The sequence below is a fragment of the Haliotis rubra genome, unplaced genomic scaffold (assembly GCF_003918875.1).
Source record: "Haliotis rubra isolate DU_JTF1 unplaced genomic scaffold, ASM391887v1 Scf17, whole genome shotgun sequence".
In the NCBI taxonomy this organism is placed as follows: domain Eukaryota; kingdom Metazoa; phylum Mollusca; class Gastropoda; order Lepetellida; family Haliotidae; genus Haliotis; species Haliotis rubra.
In genome coordinates, this window is record NW_025765669.1 from 3208642 (window position 1) to 3221339 (window position 12698).

Here is a 12698-nt window from a genome sequence, read left to right on the forward strand (position 1 = left end):
ACTAGACCACAGAGGACCAGGAACAGACGTTCTACCCACTAGACAGAGGGCCAGGGACAGACGATCTACCCACTAGACCACAGAGAGGACCAGGGACAGACGATCTACCCACTAGACCACAGAGGGCCAGGGACAGACGATCTACCCACTAGACCACTGAGGACCACAGAGGGACCAGGACCACAGAGGGACAGACGATCTACCCACTAGACCACAGAGGGACCAGGGACAGACGATCTACCCACTAGGACCACAGAGGACCCAGGGACAGACGATCTACCCACTAGACCACAGAGGGGCCAGGGAACAGACCCACTAGACCACAGAGGGACCAGGACAGACGATCTACCCACTAGACCACAGAGGGACCAGGACAGACGATCTACCCACTAGACCACAGAGGGGCCAGGGACAGACGATCTACCACTAGACCACAGAGGGGCTAGGACAGGACCACAGAGGGCCAGGAGACAGACGATCTACCCACTAGACCAAAGAGGGACCAGGAACAGACGTTCTACCCACTAGACCACAGAGGGGCCAGGGACAGACGATCTACCCACTAGATCACAGAGGGGCCAGGGACAGACGATCTACCCACTAGACCAAAGAGGGGCCAGGGACAGACGATCTACCCACTAGATCACAGAGAGGCCAGGGACAGACGATCTACCCACTAGGTCACAGAGGGGCCAGGGACAGACGATCTACCCACTAGACCACAGACGGGCCAGGGACAGACGATCTACCCACTAGATCACAGAGAGGCCAGGGACAGACGATCTACCCACTAGGTCACAGAGGGGCCAGGGACAGACGATCTACCCACTAGACCACAGACGGGCCAGGGACAGACGATCTACCCACTAGACCACAGACGGGCCAGGGACAGACGATCTACCCACTAGGTCACTACCCACTAGGTCGGACTGACCCTGTAACCACTAAACCACAGAGGCGGTCTCCGAGCAAACGCTCTGTCCACTTCATCTTACAGTCATGAGTACAAAGTAAACCCATATCTTACATCTTACGGACGCATTTTCATGTTAATCAATTTTAAGGACTCGATCACTTCATGTTCCACCGTGTTAGTCCATTTACCAAATATTCCTGATTCCACTGAAATGTCTCAGCGAAGTAATTTGGGCAATTTCTCATATTTTAGTGGATTTATCTCACTGACGTCATGTAATGTCGACAACTAAACATTCACTAAGAAGTAATTCCTTGATGTAAGGCATAGAACTTTTGAGATAAGTCTGGAGCCCGCAGGGAGAAAGAAAACTATAGCTGTGACACGCCCATGGCGTCTCGCAACAAACTTAATTGGATGGTTGTTGTTTAACGCCGCACTCAGCAATATTCCAGCTATATGGCGGCGGTCTGTAAATAGTCGAGTCTGGACCAGACAATCCAATGATCAACACCATGAGCATCGATCTACGCAAGTGGGATACGATGACATGTGTCAACCAAGTCAGCGAGCCTGACCACCCGAACCCGTTAGTCGCCTCTTACGACAAGCATGGGTTACTGAAGACCAATTCTAACACGGATCTTCACGGGGCTACGCAACAATCTGCGTGGAATAACTATAAACCCGTATTTATTACTATATGTTTCTGTAAATGATCTATTTCATGGTGTTCTTTTCATGGCTGTAAAATATATACACGTGATTGTTGAATATCACATTTAAATTATCTCTTTTTATCACAATACATCACTTCATGTGTGGATAATTGATATGCATTTAGTATAGTAACTTGATCAAACAGTTATCAGTACCATAAGAATAAGATGATGGTGATGAAAAGAACATTCCCTTTGTAAAGCGTTCGTATGATCAATCTACACGCAATCTGTGTGAAGCGCTGAATTATCACTGTCTGTGGATAAGTATGTACCTGTTCCAGAGTCACATTACAATCTCATCCTGCTTGGTATCCATTAACAAAGACATATTTCGAACAAAGTCACTTGCCCAGAGAGACAAGGCATGTGATACATGTGCTTCCCTACTGGGATAAGATCGTAACTCCCAGGAGCCCTTTCGCACAACATTGCTTCCGGAAGCTACAAGCCCACAGTGTACCGTTAAATGTTTGTTTTTCAATATACTGGTTTCTCCCGAAAGAACTGCACTTCAACATATCCATAATATTAACTTTACTCACACAAATCAACATATATATTTCATATCTTGTTTATTTAGCAAAGGTATCATCACTAATTCAGAATTCATGAAATGTGTTCAGTCATAAAAACACTTAGGTACGACGCAGCTGTAAAATAGCTTTTTACTTCGAGATAACATCAGTTCCACACATCAGAGTTCGATACGGTGGTATTTGACTGTATGTCCGCATGAGGTATGATTGTGAATGCACAAGTTATCGTAGAATGTCTATACTACATGTCTCGACAGATGGTGTGAATTCTCATGTCATTCTCAGCTCCATGGGAAATATACAACTCTTGTTGACCATCGCACTAGAAGCATTCAAGTGTCTTTGATCGTTAAGAAACACACACGTCATTTAGCTCAATGATCAGTTTAAATAAATCAATATATAATTAAATTTGGTTATATTCCGCTGTTAGAAATATTCCAGCATTGTCACAATATCACGGGGTCACAAGAAATGGACACTGTACTCAATATTAGGAATCGAACCTGGATCTTCGGCGTGAAGAGCGATTAATTCCTTCAGTAGGCTACCCCCTCCCCATACCTGAGCACACTTATGTTCAACGGTCCCTCCACTCACAAACAAATCACTCAGCCTATATTAAATATCTTGACATCTCCGTTCCACTGAGCTATGTACACGACTCCATTGTCGTCGGTGTCAATGCTGTATGGGCCACATATCCCGTCAGACTTCATCAGATATTCTTTAGCACCATTCCCGTCGTCAAAGATTTTCACAATCTTATGATTGTCACAATCCACAACCAATATGTCTCCAAACATATCCAGCGCTATTCCCAAAGGGTATTGCAAGGGCACATCGCTATTTCCTTGGTACCGGAAGATGATATCACCAGTCCTTGTCAAACAGGTGATCATTTTCCGTTCACAGTCTGAAGTGATGATATTTTTGTCAGGTGTTGTACATAAGTAGAAAGGGTAGTCGAAAAGATGATGACCACTTTCATCCTTTTCGATAGAGTGGAGAATATTCCCTTTGAAGTCGAGAACATCCACTGTTCCAGGGTAGATCTTGTACGTGCTCGCGGCCAAGGTGTCCGAATCCAGCATGCCAATACCTCTGTAGCCTTTTGAAGTTTTAATATCCTTATCACGTTTTAGGGTAGGGGTTACTTTGTAGATTCTGATTATCTTCGAGTCTGGAAGGGTGACGGCGACTCTTCCATTGCACACCTTAGCTACCCCTCTTGGCTGTGTGGGTGTAGATTCGCGACTGAAAAACGAAAGCTCTTCCCGTTTGTAGAATGATTTGACGCTTTTGTTGGATCTGTCTGTGACCACGATGGTAAAGACCGAATCCACTTTTACGACTGCGATGTCGTTGAGTTTCGGATCCGTCTTGTCCCCTTCTACCTTAGTTGGTAGAATGTTTGTCTGGACGGTTCTCCCGACAAAGGGTTCATCACAACAGTCGGTCGGAGAATCGGGGGAGGATGAACTCAAGTAGCGTTTCATCACACTCACGCCCCTATCATCGTAGACAGCATCAACGTCTCCAAATGGCAAATTATTCACAATTCTCATCAGTTCCCCAAAATTGACACTGAGATTGATGTCAACTAACCTTGGCTGTTCTTCATCGTATGGCAGCCCGATTTGAACACACTTCCGTTCCAACTCCTTCTCGAGATGCTCTGCCTCCTCTCGTGAACCCGACCGTGTCAGTTCCTGGATCTGATTAGAAGCATATCGTGTTTCGCAAACCGATGCCTCTTTGTCCCTGATGTCCAGAAGCAGCTTGTCTCTCTCACTGCAGAAGATGTCATTGAGCCTCTCTAGAAGGTCTTCCTTCTTTCTTTGCAAAGATTCCTGCGTCGTCTCAAGGATGTGCTCCAGCTCCTCCTCCACCCTGTCTCTCTTGGTGCTGAGGTAGTCCAGTCGCTCCTGGTAGCTGTCGATCTCTGATTCCATCTTCTGTAGAGGGCTTTCGGTCCCTTCGCTCTCCTGCATCTTGAGGTATTGCCTTTATAGCTGAAAATACAAGGATGCTATATTAGTGAGTGAATACTGTAGTTAGCGAGTAATAGTGTTTTAACTCCTTCCTCTTGATTTATTACCTTAATACCTGAAACAACAAGGATGCTATATAAGTGAGTGAGTACTGTAGTGAGCGAGTAATAGTGTTTTAACTCCTTCCTCTTGATTTATTACCTTTATACCTGAAACAACAAGGATGCTATATAAGTGAGTGAGTACTGTAGTGGGCGAGTAATAGTGTTTTAACTCCTTGATCTTGATTTATTACCTTTATACCTGAAACAACAAGGATGCTATATAAGTGAGTGAGTACTGTAGTGGGCGAGTAATAGTGTTTTGAACTTTGATCTTGATTTATTCCTTTATACCTGAAACAACAAGGATTATATAAGTGAGTACCCGTAGTGGGCGAGTAATAGTGTTTTAAACATACCTGAAACAACAAGGATGCTATATAAGTGAGTGAGTACTGTAGTGGGCGAGTAATAGTGTTTTAACTCCTTGATCTTGATTTATTACCTTTATACCTGAAACAACAAGGATGCTATGTAGTGAGTGAGCGTAGTGGGCGAGTAATTTTAACTCCTTGATCTTGATTTATTACCTTTATACCTGAAACAACAAGGATGCTATATAATGAGTGAGTACTGTAGTGGGCGAGTAATATAATTTGACCTTTATACCTGAGTACTGTAGTGGGCGAGTAATAGTGTTTTAACTCCTTCCTCTTGATTTATTACCTTTATACCTGAAACAACAAGGACGCTATATAAGTGAGTGAGTACTGTAGTGGGCGAGTAATAGTGTTTTAACTCCTTCCTCTTGATTTATTACCTTTATACCTGAAACAACAAGGACGCTATATAAGTGAGTGAGTACCGTAGTGGGCGAGTAATAGTGTTTTAACTCCTTCCTCTTGATTTATTACCTTTATACCTGAAACAACAAGGACGCTATATAAGTGAGTGAGTACTGTAGTGGGCGAGTAATAGTGTTTTAACTCCTTCCTCTTGATTTATTACCTTTATACCTGAAACAACAAGGATGCTATATAAGTGAGTGAGTACTGTAGTGGGCGAGTAATAGTGTTTTAACTCCTTCCTCTTGATTTATTACCTTTATACCTGAAACAACAAGGACGCTATATAAGTGAGAGTGAGTACTGTAGTGGGCGAGTAATAGTGTTTTAACTCCTTCCTCTTGATTTATTACCTTTATACCTGAAACAACAAGGACGCTATATAAGTGAGTGAGTACCGTAGTGGGCGAGTAATAGTGTTTTAACTCCTTCCTCTTGATTTATTACCTTTATACCTGAAACAACAAGGATGCTATATAAGTGAGTGAGTACTGTAGTGGGCGAGTAATAGTGTTTTAACTCCTTCCTCTTGATTTATTACCTTTATACCTGAAACAACAAGGATGCTATATAAGTGAGTGAGTACTGTAGTAGTGGGCGAGTAATAGTGTTTTAACTCCTTCCTCTTGATTTATTACCTTTATACCTGAAACAACAAGGATGCTATATAAGTGAGTGAGTACTGTAGTGGGCGAGTAATAGTGTTTTAACTCCTTGATCTTGATTTATTACCTTTATACCTGAAACAACAAGGACGCTATATAAGTGAGTGAGTACTGTAGTGGGCGAGTAATAGTGTTTTAACTCCCGAAACAACAAGGACCTCTTTATTTATTACCTTTATACCTGAAACAACAAGGACGCTATATAAGTGAGTGAGTACTGTAGTGGGCGAGTAATAGTGTTTTAACTCCTTCCTCTTGATTTATTACCTTTATACCTGAAACAACAAGGATGCTATATAAGTGAGTGAGTACTGTAGTGGGCGAGTAATAGTGTTTTAACTCCTTGATCTTGATTTATTACCTTTATACCTGAAACAACAAGGATGCTATATAAGTGAGTGAGTACTGTAGTGGGCGAGTAATAGTGTTTTAACTCCTTCCTCTTGATTTATTACCTTTATACCTGAAACAACAAGGATGCTATATAAGTGAGTGAGTACTGTAGTGGGCGAGTAATAGTGTTTTAACTCCTTGATCTTGATTTATTACCTTTATACCTGAAACAACAAGGATGCTATATAAGTGAGTGAGTACCGTAGTGGGCGAGTAATAGTGTTTTAACTCCTTGATCTTGATTTATTACCTTTATACCTGAAACAACAAGGATGCTATATAAGTGAGTGAGTGAGTACTGTAGTGGGCGAGTAATAGTGTTTTAACTCCTTGATCTTGATTTATTACCTTTATACCTGAAACAACAAGGATGCTATATAAGTGAGTGAGTACTGTAGTGGGCGAGTAATAGTGTTTTAACTCCTTCCTCTTGATTTATTACCTTTATACCTGAAACAACAAGGATGCTATATAAGTGAGTGAGTACTGTAGTGGGCGAGTAATAGTGTTTTAACTCCTTGATCTTGTTATAGCTGAAACAACAAGGACTACCGAGTAATAGTGTTTTAATCTTGATTTATTACCTTTATACCTGAAACAACAAGGATCTTGCTATAACAACAAGGACGCTATATGAGTGAGTACTTTAGTGGGCGAGTAATAGTGTTTTAACTCCTTCCTCTTGATTTATTACCTTTATACCTGAAACAACAAGGATGCTATATAAGTGAGTGAGTACTGTAGTGAGCGAGTAATAGTGTTTTAACTCCTTGATCTTGAGGTATTACCGGTATAGCTGAAATAGTAGGGATGTTACATTAATGAGTGTGTAAGTTGGAGTTACGCCGCTTGAAACAGAACACCAGCGCAATAGAATACACTGTTTTGATTATCCCCAGAAACAAATTCCATTCAGTGTAAAAGGGAAACATATCAGTGAAAAGTATACGACCGTATTACTGAAAATCAGTGATGACACCAGGTGTTCGCGAAAAGGGTAAGCATGCCCTGCCCTGCCGGGAGCACCCGCCGTTCACAAAATTTACCCAAAAATTGAACTGCCGCTGGACAGCAGTACTTCTGCCGTGCGAAGAAAAAGAAATTCTACTAATCTTCTACTGCTTCAGAATCCATAGACTCTGTTAAGTTGTGAGGTAAAATCAAAGAGGAAGACATCAGCAACAGGCACATATGACGTCATGTCACGTGATACCTCCTCTGCTCATTAACTGTCGGGTGTTTCCGTAATAGGCGGAAATACAAGTACGTTTTTTGTGTTTTTATTGCTATTTTACAAACTTTTTGTTCAATTTTAATCACGGAAGGTGACTTTTAGAATATCGTATTTTCCTTGAACACAGTAGAATTGCAAGAGCCCGTGCTCGGAAAGACCTCTCACACGGACATATTCTCAAACACAAAGACACAAATTGTTTACACAATCACCCGTACACATGCTTACAAACGTGGTGAAAGGCATACCATAATATTACAAGAATAATCACATACAATGCGTTCATAGATATACCCATCCGCTTCATACTTGTGCCGGGGCGATGGGGTAGCCTAATGGTTAAAGCGCTCGCTCGTCACGCCGACGTTTAATTCTCCACATGGGTACAATATCTGGAGATACAATTCTGGTGTCTCCCGCCGTGATATTGCTGGAATATTGCTAAAAGCGACGTAAAACTAAACTCACTCACTCATACTGTTCCCCCACCCCCGACATACATTCGTGCACACAAATATGTTGATCACATATACCCCAGCCAAACAGAACCAATACATACACACATGTATGACGAACAGGTTCCCTAGTAACAAACCATTAAGACATTACAAACTAGACGCCCGTCTATACATGCATTGTATTGAAGACTGACTGACTGACTGACTGAGTTTGGTTTTACGCCGCTTTTAGCAATATTCCAGCAAAATCACGGCGGGGGACACCAGAAATGGGCTTCACACATTGTGCCCATGTGGGGATTCGAACCCGGGTCTTCGACGTGACGAGCCAAAGCTTTAACCGTTAGGCTACCCCACCGCCCCTGTATTGATGACAATGGGAAAGTAGACTAATAGTTTCCTGTAGTCGTGTTTAGGACAACAATACATACAGGTCACGCATGTAGTACAGGTTTATACACAAGTCGCACAAGGAAGTATCAGGTGGTACCCTCACTTGGTTTGAAAAGAAGAGCAGGAAACCAAGTTTTCAACGTGTCGTGTCGGGAAGTGAAATGTGCACCACTTTAACACAATGGTGGTTGAATACATTAGTACTTAATTGCCATGTCATCGATAAAAGCGTTTTCCTGGTCATTTCATTTTTTAATTAAAACATTGATTTTTATCAATATGGGTTTTTTAGACTTTTTTCAATGTTTATTATTTTTGTGTCTATATTTTTTATCCATCCTATACTCCTACATTCCGGGAGCTTTGAATGGTTAGTTATAAATAATAAAGTTTTAATTTAAATATTCCTAAGGTCTCGTAGTTGCGTAATATCCAGGAATATCTTTAGAAATTAACAGCTGGTTAAACATTTTGTCCAGTAACTGATAGTATAGCTTATCTGGGAAACAGCCTGGCATACTTATTACTGATAAATTGCTTTCGTGCCTATCACTATGCTGACACAGATAACGCCTCAGTTATGAGGTATCAGAGACATGTGGGGTTTTTTCCTCAGTGGGGATCACAGATTGTAAAATTCAATACTTTTTTTTAATTTGTATATTTATTCTATGCATTTACACGGTTTTGCATGACAGTGTATTTAGCAGAATAGAGCATGGCAATTTGCATGACAGTGTATTTAGGAGAATAGAGCATGGCAATTTGCATGACAGTGTATTTAGGAGAATAGAGCATGGCAATTTGCATGACAGTGTATTTAGGAGAATAGAGCATGGCAATTTGCATGACAGTGTATTTAGGAGAATAGAGCATGGCAATTTGCATGACAGTGTATTTAGGAGAATAGAGCATGGCAATTTGCATGACAGTGTATTTGGGGAATAGAGCATGGCAATTTGCATGACAGTGTATTTAGGAGAATAGAGCATGGCAATTTGCATGACAGTGTATTTAGGAGAATAGAGCATGGCAATTTGCATGACAGTGTATTTGGGGAATAGAGCATGGCAATTTGCATGACAGTGTATCTAGGAGAATAGAGCATGGCAATTTGCATGACAGTGTATTTAGGAGAATAGAGCATGGCAATTTGACCAAACCTTATTGAAGTAGTCTCTATTACAATTAATGACAGAGGTATACTTTGTTAACTTACAAAATTCAATGAGCTCCTTCTGTATGTACTGGAATGTTGGTGGATAGGTTTTTCTTTCTAAACTTGAAAATGAAAGTTCAAGACTTGCTATCATAGGACGGTCGTATATTCTGCAGGCAAGAGCGACTGTCAGCAAACCATACCAGCAATATACAAAATGTATCTTACAATTCTATCAATTAGAAGCTGGTTTAATCAGGGCCAGCTATATGAACAGAATAAGCGAGCTGATGTGAGCAGTGTTTCAGTTAAATAACGTGTCAGTGTGATGCGGAAAGAATGAGTGAGCTGCGTTTTACGCCGCTTTTAGCAACATTCCAGCAATATCACGGCAGGGGACACCAGATATTCACATATTGCACCCATGTGGGGAATCGAACTCAGGTCTCCGGCGTGACGAGCGGGCGCTTTAACCACTAGGCTACCCCTAGTGTAGGCAGTGTTACAGTGCTGACAGGACTAGAACCTTATTAAGTGCAAACGGAGATTCGAACCACGATCACAGGTTTCTAGAACATCTAACTCTCCATGGTAAATTATGGCACATAGGTATCGAACGCAGTGAGTGGTTCATTAATACTTAACGAGATAATTCACGACTAACGAAGAATATACTGTCGGTCAAAAAACGTATACACCCATGTTTGATGGTGGCTTAAAATGAAACAAAAAGAAACGTTTTAAATGTTGTTTTTACACGAGTGTTAATGGTGTGTTCTAGACCGGAAGTTTGCAGTGTTTTTTTAAGATTGATCAAGCACGTAATGTTTTGATCACGTTTCAGTAATGCTATGATCAAATCTTATACTTTCTTTCCACCGCCAGTGTATAAGCTTTGAAATAATACAATTCATAACACCGCTGTAAGACCTACGAAATGCTTCGAGTTATCCGATGTTCTACACAACCGCTACATGATTACTAAACAAAGGATATGCAAGGACCAAGTTCTTACTTCGAGACAACATTTCGACATAACGTTTTTTGGTTGTAAGCACGCGATTAATCCTGGCCAAATCACTATCTAAACAACACTAACACCCTCTTTGATAAAACTTCAAACAACACTTTCAAATGGTCTTGCCTATACAGAGACACCATATATTGTACATGCTGCCACTGAGCATGATGGACCTCCTAAGTATGGCTCTTGCGATGAGACCCGTGAAAGTCTGGGTTAGAATTGATCTTCAGTTACCCATGCTTCTCGTATATAACGGGTAGTCAGGGTTGCTGACTTGGGTGACACATGTCATCGGTTCCCAATTGCTCAGATCGATGCTCATGCTGTTGATCACTGGATTGTGTGGTCCAGACTCGATTATTTACAGACCGCCGCCATGTAGCTGGAATATTGCTGAGTTGGTGTGAAACTAAATTCACTCACTCACTCTTGCGATGAGGTCCTCACCATCAAGCATATTCTGCATATAGGCGACTACCGGGATCGGGGATTAGGCTTGGTTGACAAATGTCATCCGATCCCAATTGCCTAGATCGATGCTCATGATGTCAATCACTGGATTGTCTGTTTCTTTGCACAAACATGTTTGGGATGCCAGATAGTAGAGCTATCTAAGCATGCCATGCAATGTACAGTTATCGGATACCTTTTGCAACGTGACCACTTGAGGCTTAGTAAACAGATAAATTGCACTTAGGCGATAATGACATGACGCTATGTCTATCTGGGAGTAGACAACAGTGAGTGAGTGAGTGAGTGAGTTTAGCTTGGAGTAGACAAGAAGACAGACTAAACTACATGAATAAAACACGAGGTTAGACAACAGTAAGGAGTGTCGGCCTAGGAACAATAAACATTAAACGAATATAATCTACAAAAGTCAATTATGCAGGAATGAAAGAAAATAACTGCCAAATCATAATCTCGGCACGGGGCGGTGGGATAGCCTAGTGGTTAAAGCGTTCGCTCGAAGACGCGGGTTCGTTTCCCCACATGGGTACAATGTGTGAAGCCCATTTCTGGTGTCCACCGCCGTGATATTGCTGGAATGTTGCCAAAAGCGGGTACAACCCAACCCACTCACTCACTGTTAAAAGCGGGGTTGACCTACACTCACTTCTTATAAATGGCTGATCCATAATTACCTATTTTCTATCAACATATACGAATAAAATGTCAAATAACCAGCCAAAATCAAAACTGTTGAAATCTAGTCAGGCAATGCAAACTTCGAGTTTCAAATGAAGGTACAAACTTGTGTTAATGAATTCAGTGAGTCGGTATCTGCAATAGGATCGATATACTGTTACATTCGTGATTACAGATCTCGAGATAACGGGTCCCACTGAATTTATCACAAAACAATTGCCATCACCATTGAAATCTCTGCTAGAAGCAGTTTCGATTGTAATTTTGCAACTCCATCATGATCGTATGTGCATGAATCACAATCAGACAGAGAAAATAAACAGTGTTCGATGAATAGTGACATAACCTGCCCCACTTTAATGGAAAGAGATAACTTGTTCTTTCCGTAAGTCACATACGTACACTCCACGGAATATACACTAAATATACTTCTTAAATCAATAAAATATATAATCTTGCTATTATTTACTGTTAAAGCCCGATTCTGACAGGCACTTAAATCAACACAGCAGTTGCCTTGTAATTCACAACAGATCGTCATAAGTGTAATCCATAGGCTCACTAGGTCAATACAGCCACTGTGCCCTGATCATGGATAACGACCCAACGTTCGGCTGCCATGTTTAAAAGTAGCCTTTCATTCATAGCATCAATCTCAGGATGGAACGCTGTAATTTCAAACTATTGTTTTTAGCAAACATCCTATCCGACCACTGTGTAATATGCAAAGGCTTACCTCCGTCAGTGACAGCGCGATGGCGGTGTTTGAACAGTCCGTGATAACTACTTCCGGGTTGTGATATCATCCGGATTGTACAGTCAAGCACCACGAAGCTATGAATCACGGGAAATAAGGCCACACTGATATGGTCATTTTGACACGCCGCTCTGTTTTCATTTTCGAAGCAACTTTCCGGGTAGACGTTACGCAAGAAAAACATATTAAACCTGACGAAGTAGGTGAAATGCCATAAAGGTCATTTCTATATTCACTCAAAATAATGATGCCAAACCCTTTTCATGTTCTTAAGATATTATATCTAGACAATTGTACAATTCCGAGTACATCAACAACACGTGTTTATGAATCACTATCAGATCATAATGCTACAAGATGTTCGCTAAAGGTGAGCGCATCCTTCCCCACCGGTAGTGACCATCACAAACAC

The 12698-nt window shown here is 41.4% G+C and overlaps 1 protein-coding gene across 1 annotated transcript; it reads right to left on the reverse strand.

Annotated features, from left to right (window-relative positions):
* Positions 1-2155: 2155 nt before the first annotated feature.
* On the reverse strand, positions 2156-12385 carry LOC124272476. The gene is made up of 2 exons (XM_046707657.1): positions 12266-12385; positions 2156-4189 (listed from the first exon to the last, which is right to left on the reverse strand). Exon 2 carries the CDS (start codon positions 4166-4168, stop codon positions 2786-2788), a length of 1383 nt encoding a protein of 460 aa, XP_046563613.1. The 5' UTR covers positions 4169-4189; positions 12266-12385; the 3' UTR covers positions 2156-2785.
* Positions 12386-12698: the final 313 nt, after the last annotated feature.

Bases quoted from the DNA above. Each gene is read 5' to 3' on its own strand.
- LOC124272476 (XM_046707657.1), bottom strand. From the start codon at position 4,168: ATGCAGGAGAGCGAAGGGACCGAAAGCCCTCTACAGAAGATGGAATCA.